Source organism: Haliotis rufescens, unplaced genomic scaffold (assembly GCF_023055435.1).
Source record: "Haliotis rufescens isolate VD_foot unplaced genomic scaffold, xgHalRufe1.0.p SCAF_11, whole genome shotgun sequence".
NCBI classification, from domain to species: domain Eukaryota; kingdom Metazoa; phylum Mollusca; class Gastropoda; order Lepetellida; family Haliotidae; genus Haliotis; species Haliotis rufescens.
In genome coordinates, this window is record NW_025963791.1 from 18,239,130 (window position 1) to 18,253,004 (window position 13,875).

The 13,875-nt window shown below is 41.2% G+C and overlaps 1 protein-coding gene across 1 annotated transcript in view; it reads right to left on the minus strand.

The window, feature by feature from the left end:
* Positions 1–350: 350 nt before the first annotated feature.
* The window catches only part of LOC124125785, a 60,237-nt gene continuing 46,712 nt past the window's right edge, over positions 351–13,875 (minus strand). Inside the window, exons 4-5 of the mRNA XM_046489147.2 lie at positions 8,440–8,690; positions 351–7,403 (exon numbers count right to left, since the gene is read on the minus strand). Of these exons, the coding sequence (XP_046345103.1) occupies positions 7,268–7,403; positions 8,440–8,690 (387 nt within the window). The 3' untranslated portion in view covers positions 351–7,267. The remainder of the gene's footprint in view (positions 7,404–8,439; positions 8,691–13,875) is intronic.

The following is a 13,875-nucleotide window of genomic DNA, read 5'->3' on the forward strand; positions in this document are numbered from 1 at the left end:
GAATTTATGTTACGTTAAGTCTTCAGTCTAAAACTTTGCTTAACGAAACGCAAAGACCTTGTGGTATTCGTGGTCCTATTTCAAATGAACTGAAAGGTACTCAACAAATTTGACAGATTAACTGAAGCCTGCACCACGAGATACAGTGATGACACAAGGTGTCTGTGAAGTGAATACGTATGAGTTGCCCTCAGGAATAACAATTAATACTAAAGGGGCGAATGATTACATGACACATGCTAATAACACACTGTAAGTCTTCCATCAGCTTCTCTTCTACAAACAGACGGAGCGCTTGCATGTAAAACCATCACTCAGATCGCTCCCTACAAGTACAACTAACCACTGCATTCATAATAAAGGTATTTTATTTAGCGTAAGGATCAAACCAAGTGATACCCCTGTACAAAAAACTGGTTCTGATGTTCAATACACAGGTGGAAGGCAAACCTTGACAGATATATATCGTGTTGGTGTCAGAGGCTGTCAACGGCCTTTCTGTCGAGTATACAGCTGTACGGGTTCGTTTAATATCGTACATTAACAGTAAAAGTGTATCAGTTATAAAGACATTGTCGTTGAAAAACGAACGTTCCTGGTCCGACAATGATCATGTTGACCCGGACGTTGAATACCACTGCAAACAAATCAAATATGAGGATGATGTGAAAATAAATCTCCTTATCAATGGCATGTTATTAAAAAAGTGTCGTTATAATATACATGTACATTAAAGTACAAACATGGCAGACAAATCAATCGAAAAATACTAGCCAGAACTGCTCGATCTATCATACTGATGCTCAAGCTCGTAAAGAACCAACGTTTGAAAAAACCGCTCTGGCTTTTGTCACAACAGTGAGGTGATGAAGTTGTTTACCAGATGGTACCTTCATTAAACACGACCGGCACCTTTCGCTCCCCATCCTCTTTAGTGTTAGGCATCCTTTAACATTACCTGGAATATGGCTAAAGTTCTCATAACTACGACTACGTAAATCAGTGTTAGCATGGGGCTTAAGACGCTATTAGCACTATTAGAGATTTGTGAAAAGTGGCGCAAGCACAGCATCGTGCTCCTCAGATATATTTTACTTATAATTGGGGGAGTTCCTGAAAGTAAATGAAGTAGAAAAATAGATAAAATTGATAAACGAATGTATTAATTTACACTTCCGTTGAGAATATGTCATATGGCGTTTTTATAGGAAAGCGTGTGCTTGAGTAGAAAAAACGTTGCTCCTTATTCCCGGTGTAATTTCGTTTTACACATTCTTATATATTAAATGCCCATTTCCCTATTGATGAATGTGGAGGCCCACATTAAGTTGGTTAATAATGTAAGACCTGCTGATGTAGACATATTTAATAGATCATGACATGACCCCGACAGTGACACGAAAGAGAGACATTAACTCTCCCCATTAAGCGATCTTGTTTATGTCTCAAGTTGTCAACAATCTGGACACAATGGTGCACACAAGCGAGACTACAAACCGCTCTCTTCAGGCAGCAAATAATCAGATCGGCTCTTGTGATTTCAAACGTCATATTTCTTCCAAAGATAATATATTCAAAACAATTATTTAATATAAACAAAATATATATACACATATCTAAAAAGACTTACATTGTTGATGTTAGAACACATTGACAAAAAACCTATGCATGTAGAAGAGAGTATAGAGTTCCTCGAAAACATTATTTTCAGAGATTCATTGGTCTTAGGTCTATTTTTCAAAAGACAGATCATTACAACATACAACGTGTCATGAAGAAAACTTCTTGAGACATATTGTAAAAAGATGACACTTTTAGCATATATACATACATGTACATAACTGAGGGTGTTTAAATTTAAAAAATATGAATAAATGAATGGTATGACAGAGGAGAAAAAACTATCAGTGGATAGAGGCGTAGACGTATCGTGAGGGTAGCTTCGTGAGAAAAATAACCAGAGCGCCAACTTATATTTTTCTTGATAGCAACTGCTCCACATGTGTGTAACATACCCGGAGTAAACCTATATCCCGTTTACTTGACGAGTGTCACAAGTATACCTCTGTGCTTTGTAAATGCCTGCACTCCTGCTGTACGTGTGTGTGAATACCTCGAGGCTTTGAATGCCTACACACCTGCTGAACGAGTGTGTGAATACCTCGAGGCTTTGAATGCCTACACTCCTGCTGAACGAGTGTGTGACATATCTCGGGGCTTTGAATGCCTACACTCCTGCTGAACGAGTATGTGACATATCCCGGGGAAAAGAGTGCCATCACTCCTGCTGAACGAGTATGTGACATATCTCGGGGAAAAGAGTGCCATCACTCCTGCTGAACGAGCGTGTGAAATATCTCGGGGCTATGAATGCCGTCACTCCTGCTGAACGAGTGTGTGACATACCTCGGGGCTTAGAATGCCTACACTCCTGCTGAACGAGTGAGTGACATACCTCGGGGCTTTGAATGCCGTCACTCCTGCTGAACGAGTGTGTGAATACATCGAGGCTTTGAATGCCTACACTCCTGCTGAACGAGTGTGTGACATACCTCGGGGCTTTGAATGCCTACACTCCTGCTGAACGAGTGTGTGACATATCTCGGGGCTATGAATGCCGTCACTCCTGCTGAACGAGTATGTGACACATCCCAGGGCAAAGAATGCCATCATTCCTTTCCGAACGAGTATGTGACATATCTCGGCATATGAAAGCGGTCACTCCTTCTGAACGAGTGTGACATATCTCGGTGAAAAGAGTGCCATCACTCCTGCTGAACGTGTATGTGACATTTCTCGGGGCTATGAATGCCTACACTCCTGCTGAACGAGTGTGTGACATACCTCGGGGCTATGAATGCCGTCACTCCTGCTGAACGAGTGTGTGACATATCTCGGGGCTATGAATGCCTACATTCCTGCTGAACGAGTGTGTGACATACCTCGGGGCTATGAATGCCGTCACTCCTGCTGAACGAGTGTGTGACATATCTCGGGGCTATGAATGCCGTCACTCCTGCTGAACGAGTGTGTGACATATCTCGGGGCTATGAATGCCTACACTCCTGCTGAACGAGTGTGTGACATACCTCGGGGCTTTGAATGCCTAACTCCTGCTGAACGAGTATGTGACATATCTCGGGGCTATGAATGCGGTCACTCCTGCTGAACGAGTGTGTGAATACATCGAGGCTTTGAATGCCTACACTCCTGCTGAACGAGTATGTGACATACCTCGGGGCTTTGAATGCCTACACTCCTGCTGAACGAGTGAGTGACATATCTCGGGGCTATGAATGCCGTCACTCCTGCTGAACGAGTATGTGACACATCCCAGGGCAAAGAATGCCATCATTCCTTTCCGAACGAGTATGTGACATATCTCGGCATATGAAAGCGGTCACTCCTGCTGAACGAGTGTGACATATCTCGGTGAAAAGAGTGCCATCACTCCTGCTGAACGTGTATGTGACATTTCTCGGGGCTATGAATGCCGTCACTCCTGCTGAACGAGTGTGTGACATATCTCGGGGCTATGAATGCCATCACCCCTGCTGAACGAGTGTGTGACATATCTCGGGGCTATGACTGCCGTCACTCCTGCTGAACGAGTGTGTGACATATCTCGGGGCTATAACTGCCGTCACTCCTGCTGAACGAGTGTGTGATATACTCCGGGGCTATGACTGCCGTCACTTCCGCAAAACAATCAAGTGACATACCGAGTTCATCTGAATACTTTAAGTGCTTCTGAACGTGTCTTCATGAATACCATCACTCCTGCTGAACGTGTCTTCATGAATACCATCACTCCTGCTGAACGTGTCTTCATGAATACCATCACTCCTGCTGAACGTGTCTTCATGAATACCATCACTCCTGCTGAACGTGTCTTCATGAATACCACCACTCCTGCTGAACGTGTCTTCATGAATACCATCACTCCTGCTGAACGTGTCTTCATGAATACCACCACTCCTGCTGAACGTGTCTTCATGAATACCACCACTCCTGCTGAACGTATGTGTCAAATATCGCGAGGTAATGAATATCGTCACTCCTGGCGAATGTCTGTATGATATTTTTGAATGTTCTAAAATCAACATCACTGATCCTGAAAGAGTGGCTATGTATACAACCAGTCCTGCAGAACGCTTCGTACACTTTGTTTAAAGACAATGCCATTCCCCTGAACAAACGTAGTACAAATTAAAAAAGCTGAATAAGCTTGTGTGTGGGTTGTGTATTGGCGATTTGCCGCGTGACACACCCCAAGTTCATGAACAGCATCAGCTTGTGAATACCATAATACAATTTTTCACTTCTACAACGCAGAAATTGCATGCGTTATGAATGCGTTTATTCAGCCCTACAGTCCATCGAGCTAAAACTGGTGAATCTTGAAGTGGACCTACAAGGACTACTATGGTTATCTCAAAGCAACCCTTTGGTCTTCCAACTTGCAACATGAAGCTTGAAGCATAGAATGTGAATTTGCATGTGTTGTGCATGAACCAGAGGTCTGTCTCACAAATATATCGTGTTAGATCGAGGAGCATGGACGTGCACAGATGTGATTTATGGCAAGGTGACAGCTATCCAAGTGCTGTAAAAATATCAGTTTGATTAAACGACATAAAATTGTAAATATACACGTCATATATTTGCCTCACGTAAGGCTAAAAAGTAGATAAAAAAGTACTACATATAATATTGCAATTTTTACCAGAGACTCACAAAATAAGAGTTAAATAAAACTCATTCATCAAACATGGTGCTTTCATTCTAGAAAGAAATCAAAGTTGTCCGAATTTGATATATGCGTAATGTTTATGTTTTTACGTCAAAATGTAACAAACATCAAATACATCAGTTTAAAACACCGTCATAGTTAACATTGTGAAGCGAACAAAGTGTTATGTAATGATAATGATAAAACCTGAAGGAGGGATCAAAGGTTTCTCAGGGGGAGTTGAAAGGATGAATTCGGGACATGGGGAGGAAGGTATGGAGGGTGTTGAAAGTATGGGACCAGTGGGATGTATGGAGGATTGAGGGGTAAGAATGGAGAGAAGAGGGATATGGCATTAAGGAATGGCGAGGAGAAAAGAACCACAAGTTGAAGGATGGTTGACAAGAATGTATGTTAAAGGAATGAGTTGAGAAGGGATGGAAAGTAGACGGGATGGACTGAGAAGCACTGGGGGGTTGATGGATTAGAAGGATGGTTGCAAATTAAAGGATGGTGCTGACAGGAACAGTTTGGCGATTTGAAGAAGGGGGTGGATTGAGAAGGGTTTGAAAGATCAGGAGAGGTGATGTGAAGGTCTGAAAAGGATGACAAGGTAAACAGGGAGGGACTAAGAATTGTGGATGCGATTTGGAAAAGGAGGGTTAACTTTGTAGGCTGAGCAGGATGACATGGTGATTTATGGGAGTTAGGGTTTGCCGGGTCATGTTGGCGCGTGACGAAATACAGGGATGAGAAGTGAGGGTTGGTAAACGGGGCAAGATGGAGAAAGGAGGGGTTTGAATTTTGAAGGGTGGCCCTCAATCTGAGGAGTGAGTGAGTGAGTGAGTTGGGTTTAACGCCGTTTTTAACAGTATTCCAGTTATATCACAGCGTGTCAGCTTAATGTGGGAGGAAAGCCCGAAGTGATGCAGGTCTCAGACGTTTGCCGCTTCGGTGAAACCCACGAGCACGGATATAGTGCTGACAAACCTAGAAACATAGTCGGGGCGAACCGAGATTCAAACCAACAATCAAGGGACGCAACTCTACACAGCGATCAATCTAAGGAGGGAGATGGAGGTTGATGAGAGGGATGTTAAAGTTAAGATGTATTGAAGGGTTGGGAGGACAGAGGGAGGAGTAGGGAGGAATGGGGTATTTTAGAAGAGGAAGATGCACGGTAGGTAAGAGGTTTAGACAAGGTTGGTTGAAGAATGTGGAGAGATGGAGGGGAAACGGTATGAAGAATTCAAGGGTTTCGTTACATGAATAGATGTGTGAAATAGTTCCCACACATATCACGTGGTATCCAAGTGTCTCCCTGCTTGGACTGTGTGCAGGACATGTGTATCTCCAGCATCTCAGTACACGACCTTGTATCCCGACTCTGTGATATCACGTCTTGCTTGTGTACATGCCATGCTTCTCCACATGCCCCGCTGTTATTCTCCTCCAAATGTCTCATGTTCAAACATCAGTGGTAACAGGGCACACAAGTATCATCAAACACAAAAACAGTTATTGTGCAGTCGGAACTGTCTAAGTAAAAGTTCCCAGTCAAGTTTCATCAGACATCGATATTGATTGTAAATCAACGACTGAAAGGAAGCGAAGACATCTACACTGACATCTTGCACACAATGTACAATTATATACGAGTCCTGCTAAATAACTTGCAAATGACATATTTGAAAAATAGTTCATGTGCAAAATGTTATAGTGCCGTTATACGTTGATTAAAAGGCTTAGGGTAACATTTGCTGTACTGAAAGTTTAGTTTGTCCATCACTGACATGTGCTACTGTTTGTGATTATGTACAAGAGGATCATGGGTATTTCCCTGATCGAATATCAACATTAGGCTGTTCTCTGCTTCGACGCCATGAAAAATATGACGCATAGTCTTCTTAGTGATATATCGCAATGTCGATGACTTGTTCGTTTTTCCACTTGTAAAATATACACAAACACGAGACACATAACATTATTCCATGTGGAAGCCATTGAAATTGGAGGCAGAATCAGTGAGCAGGGACTCTGGTGCATGGACATATAAACATGTGCCCAAAATGTTCAAACTACGTTTTAAAAGACGCCAAAACACTTTCACAAATGAAAAATGCGAAGAAATTACGTGTAGGCTATCCATTGTAATCTAAAACCAAATTCGGTATCCTAGATCGTCCTCCCACTGGTGCGTTGCGAAGTGGCTGCGTATATAGGTGATATTCGTATCCAGCTTTGAGGTGCTTCTCCGGCTCGTGCAGGACTTTTGGGACACCGGGCCTTCCGCCTTCTGTACGCTGCATTGCCCATAGACTCTGCTACAACTACCGACGTACATAGAACTCGCTACTTGCTGAGACCACACCACTTTGTATCAACTACAACATCTATCTTAATGCTCTAGACTTTAGTTCCACAACCAGTCTAGTTTAGCTCAGCCTGCTGCCCTGGGAAAGTCTTTCTGTCAGAAGGCCACAAAATATAGTTTGAGCAGGATTTATGTAATCTCCCATCACAATAGATGAAACTTCAGACTTTAACACTATCAGTCCTTACACCTCCGTTGATCATTAGTTCCGTCTCTTCTGCGTTAGACGGTGAGTGACGCAGAGCCGAGTCGGACACATCTTCCACTGTTATAGACACCATGGGCTTGGAGGGTGACCTGCAAATACATACTCACATGGGACATTGTTCTGAAGCGGTTTGGGGGCACGGGTGGCCCAGTCGTCTAAGGCGCCGCGATTCGCTGTGCAGAGTTGCGTCCCTTGAGCACGCCAGAAACCTATGATTGTGGGTTCGAATCCCGGTTCGCCCTAATTATGTTTCTAGGATTGTCAGCACCATATCCGTGCTCATGGGTTTCACAGAAGTGGTAAATGTCTGAGACCTGCATCACTTCGGGCTTTCCTCCCACATTAAGCTGACACGCCGCGATATGACTGGAATATTATTTAAAGTGGCGTTAAACCCAACTCACTCACTCACTCACTCACTCTGAAACGGTTTAATGTTGTTTTGACAGTCTGGTTATAGATAGTCACGAAATACTTTTGAGAATGTTTTACAATGAACTATCTTCCTTGAACAGCTTAATGTTGCTTAGAGTGAATGAGTGTTTGCTTCCAGTGCTCTTTAAACAATATTCCAGTCATATCACGGCGTGTCAGCTTAAATTTGGAGAAACCGAGGTGATGCAAGTTTCAGACGTTTGCTACTTCGGGAAACCCAAGAGCATTGGTATGGACTTGACAAACAGAGAATCATGGTCCTGGCGAACCGGAATTCCAACCCACGACAATAAGTTACTGGCGTGTTCAAGGGACGCAACGCTGCACAGTGAATTGCGACTCAGACGTCTGGGCCACCCGTTGCTCCTCAATGTGGTTGAGAAGACGGGTTGTGTTTGAGGAAGATTTTCTTTGGAAGATATTTTAGAAGGAACCCCGTGCATCACTTCTTTCCACCGAAAAAAATACATGCCGGGATATATCTATGTCTACATATGCGGCGTAAAACAATATTCACTCTATCTCCCAAATATACCGTATAATAAATGAGATCAGTTCATGGAGCCAGTGTTGTACTCTACATGAATATGATATTCGTGTATCAATTGTGGATAATTAAATAAATAATTCATATCGAAGACTCCATTTATCTGACCATCAGACAGTAATCAATGAATTAGGGATACTTACGAACTGTCTATCGTAGAGAAGTTTTCCGATGGAGCAAGTGGTACTGCCTCTTCATCAGATCCCATGTTCGCGTGATATTGGTGCTGAGATGTGTGATGGTGAATGTGCCGGGGAGAGTGGTGCTCTCCCTTGTAACTGGGGCGACGAATGACTCCATCAGGCGATCCAAGATGGCTACCATTTTCATGGTGACTTCGTATACTAGCATGCGTTCCCTGGTTTCCTTTAGAATCGGATGACATCACAGAACCCTGGAAGAAAACCAACTCCCTTAAAACCCTTGAAAACACGAGGCTTTGAAATCTGGACATGTTAATCTCATGATCTAAATACACCCGCATCTCTCAAAAACAAAACAATGTACTGTTCTGCTTAGTAATGCTTACGTTAACAGACCCGAGCGTTAATCATAATATTATATACATAGTACATTTCTACCGGTGGATTCCGGGTTAGGATAGGTCCATACACTATGCTTGTTGTACGATTGGACCACATGGACCCAGTCGTCAGGCTCGGTGGGTCCATGTTCATAACACCAATCACTGGTTTATCTAACTTAAACTCGATTATTTACAGGCTGTCGACATATGGCTGGAATATTGCTATTGCGTTAAACAACAAACAAACAAAACACAAAGCATTGTCCTTTCATTTTTACATTTCAAATTCGTGACTGGAAACATATTGCAAATTCGATTATTCTATGTTCGACTTCTGTGTTTATACTGACAAAGATTTATATTCTCTGATAAATAAGTATATCCCCTAACAAATTACAAAAGATTCTGTTGCATTTGGTAAGCAAGTATTCTGCGTTCATGATTCCAAAAACCAAAAAAAGGCCATGCCCACTAGCAGACTTCTGATTCTTCTTTGTTAAAAATACAATGGGCGGAGCTTATTGTTGGATTATTGCGCTGTTTGTCTAGAGATGTTTGTGTTATTGATTAAATAAGCAGACTGTGAAGTTATTAGTTTTTACGTGTATATTCATCAGAATTGACTACAATACATTTTTGTTTTTATGAAGTTCCGAACGTAAAAAGCGGTGTGCACAGTTTGCGTAAATACGATACGCGGATTTACATCGTGTGTACACCGGTTTCTACGTTAATATCTCCATCAATGTAAAACACACTGAAGTAAATTCTTTATACAAATGCATATGTAAATATCAGTCTCGCAAAACAATCCCCACATAATGTGCCTCTTACATGAACACACAGACGACTCATGGAAACAGTTATATACACTGACATGACTTTCATTTATAATATGATCCATGGTATATCAAATTACAATAAAAAACACCTCCAGTTGGGTGGCAGAAAATACTCCCGTATCTCAAACCTGTCTGACTAAGGTTAATTTAGGTGAAGTGAAAGGTCGCCATGTCCCCATGTCTCCCACGACTTGAAACTAGGCTAAACACCATTGATGTCCCCCGGTACAGCATATAACGATATTGTTTAGTTTGTGGACTTATATTTTGCTTGTATTTTGGCAATAATCAATAAATTTGATTTGTTGGTTTAGTGTAGGAGCTTTATCATTGGACCAGGCCATATGTTCACTCAGTTTAACAGATAAAGAAGCAATTACGTTGTCAGCGGTTATATAAAACCAATCTTTGTGGAATGTTTCTTTCTGAGTACCCAAGCTGGAAATGAACAGCTCTAAGTAACTGCCTATATTAGATAGTATCTTTTGAACTACCGTGTAATTGTTCATCTATCCCCACACCTTAGCACAGCATCCAAACAGTCCCTTAATGTAGACTATACACGACCCTTGAATGTGTGGTTCGCAGTGATTCCTTGCTTGCTGCAGATTTCCAAATGTTAAAGGATTACGAACAAAAACTCCCCTAGTAAAGTCAGTCAGCACCATTAGAGGACCGAGGACCTATAGCGACTGACACGTGAGTGGTGGAGCCACCCCGAAAAATCGATCAGAAAAAATACTCCCGGGAAAAGAGACACTGTGCTTCCATGGTTGCGAATATCGACGAGGCCTGATAATGTTTTCCATCAGAATAAGCCAAAATTATTGATTCCATTGGCCTTCCCATGCTGTTTCCCTGACCGGGATTTCCAGACCTTCTGCTGTTCCTGTGTAAAAGATGTTGTCTCATTTCCGAATGTCAGTGCTTAATAGATCCCGACATTTATATCATTGATTCAGTCAACTGTTCTTTGGTCAAATGTTTTGGTCAAATATCGTTAGATAAATATCGCAATTCCAGTTAGTTAGTTACCCATGTCAGCTTTCCAATGGTTCTGCAAACTCGGTCAGTGCATCATTTAATTGTTTGACACCTGGTTTGATGTTCTGGAGATGTTTTATATATAGCATATGCAAGTGAGTAATATCATTATTTTCTATATAGTAGAGCATCAGATCATACCATCTCTGTAACCCAGACATACAATACATGACGTTAGCTAGGATGAAGAATTATTCCGGACTTCTTATCATCAATAGCCGTCACTGCCAGGGATAGTAATGACAAACTGAAGTTAATCCCGTTCATTACAGCCATGGCACTAGGCGTCAATAAACACAATCAATGCTGTTCATTAACCGCCAAGATGCTAGAAACTATTACTGAAGTGGGATTTGGCAAGAGATAGATGACCCTAGGACATGCCCATGGCATCAATCTTTATTAAGACATTCTTCTTATAAAAATAACATTTTAAATTAAAAGAAACGTTTTAAAACGCTTATGTAAAAAAACTAGAAATGGAGCTGTTTGAAACGAAACATTTTCAATTCATATCTTGTCTTTGAGCGCAAAATACTATATAGGTCATCATTGTCAACTTGTGTTTAAAAAGTAAACTTCCTGTGGATATTTCACGTCAGAATATGTACCAGTCCCTCATTCTAGTCAACACAATTAAAATGAGATCGTGTTGTCACGAAATATGACCTGGCTCACATGTTCAAGCTATCAGCCACAGGTTTGAGTGTTTACATGCCGCAGGGAAATAGATATAGCTTCAACAACCTATACGAACGTATAGGTCCAAAGACAAGACATAACAACATCATTGTATGTATTTCATCATTGTTTAATGTGACGCTTGTCTTGCTCGGGCTATATCTTTAACGTGTAGCGTTGTTTCAAAAGTACACGAACGATAGCATGACAAAACTATCAAGATACCACATTAAAACATTAAAGGAAATGCGGATGTTTCAGTGCATTTCTGTTTCTCACTTCTAGAAATGTATCAAGAGTTAGGACATACATGATGAGCGTGCAACTATATCTTGGTCGTTGCGCGTATAGTTTACGTGGGGTGATTGATAAGTACTGAGCCTCACATAGAAAGAGAAAGAGTTAGCCTAACTTATTGTTCACTATATAATTTCCACAATCAACATTTTTTTTCTCTTGGTTTTCCTAATCGTTCTCTATAGCTGATATGACACCAACGCTGAAGTCGAAATGCCTTCCGGATAGAGCTTTCTTCATGTTTGGGTGTGGATGTCTTTTTCAGCGAGTATTTAATCACGGCCTGTTACTTAAGTTTGTCCATTTTCAAAGGTCACAGACTCAGGCTTATTGTACTGACTTGTCCAGCCAAACAATTTGCTCAATTGTCTTTTGTGGATATACCTCTAAGACATAAAGTAGTGTCCACGACAAGAGATTTCACTGTTACGCAATTACTTTTAATGTGAGGATTCAATCAATCAACCTTCGTACATATGGTTCATGTATTGCGGCATAGGGACGCACCATTGAATATTCTTGGACTGGAATGGCTACAATGTTTGTAAGAGACAGAATCACTTATTGACCACTTCATCAAAATACGCAATGTTTTTTTCTGCAGAAGGTAGAACCCCCAATTTAATATATATTGTATAGCAATCTGAGTATCATTATTTTGACATGGAACAAATTACACACAAACCCCATTTTACGCCCAGTGGAATCTCCATCGACAGGTAATCGAGACTGATTACTTTCTGGCATTGACGTTTTATATCACATTGTAGGGTCATTGGCCTGTTTTAATGGTTTACAGGGCGATATACATATATCCTCAAATGTTCGGTATGGCTCAACCTGGTTAATGTGATAGTTCTTGTAGGGCGATTCGACCTAAACACTAAACTAGTCAGGTGTTTTGCATCGGGTTATCAGTTCGCATGTATACATAAATATACAAAAGTACCACTTACTGTACCAGCGTGTGTGTTATACAATTACATTATAATTTGCATTAATCGTTTTCATTGGAGGTGAGACCACACAAACATACGTGCTTCTTGAGCTTTTGTTTCAAAAATTGAGCCCCTTTAATCCAAGAAAGGGCAGATTATTGTATGTGGGTATCCTTGTCCAAATGAAACGAATACATGAATCATACAACTGTTACTTTGGTGTTCAGGGTTTACCGTCAAACGTGTAAGTTAGGGGGTGGTGGTGTCATATGACACAATTGAAAAAGAGTAATATGAACCCCTTGCACTCATTATTTCGTTTACTTATCATGTTTTATTGTAGAATATATACATGTAACATCTCTTTTCTTCCTCGAAATGGAAAATCGTTTTAGAGAAAGCATAAATATGTTTAACGTTCGTGCAATTAAAACAGTTAGATGTCCTAAAGTATGTCAGTATGCATCGAACTTGAATGACATTGCTCAGAAACGAGTACGTATTGAGTTTGAAGACAATCAATGTTGTAAGTCAAAACAAGTAATAAGGCTCTAGGGTCGATGGAGTTGAATTGTGTTCGTTCTCTTAATTTCAATTACCCTTCAAATAACATTTGAATAAGGAGATAATGGCGGATCAGACCACGGTGAAAATATTCATCCAATCTTCATGATAATATGGTCGAACATACAATTAAGTAAGAATTTATCCATCTACCCGCCTCTCGAGTATTCCTACACTGATCACATATAACGAGTTTTATCCATCCAGCCATTAACAAGATCCCGCCATATTGATCAGCGATGAGGCCACCTATCCATTCATCTGGCCGCCATAGAAGTCAAAGCCCACTGGTGATTACTTCGGTGCTAAGGTTGTCTATATAACTAAACATGGGGCACATCACGTCTTCGACGCTATAGGATGCTTCGTATATCTAGCAACAGCACCACGAGGAAGCCTCCAACAGGCCTCATTTTCTGGTAATTGCGCATTCGTGTTGTAGGGAAGACCGACGGCAAATAGCTGAGATTCCCCCATCCCCACGATAGTCCCCTTCACGCTGTACAATGCACTAATAAAAACAACTAGCTCTTGAATAACGGCATATCTCGAATGCTGGCTTTCCACGAAGTCTGAAATCTCTTGACATCTTGCTTCTCTTCACATTTCGTTTTAAGAAGTGGGTCAGTTGGGCGATTTTAATTGTAATGTTTATTGCGATTTCCCAATCACTCTAATATATAATAC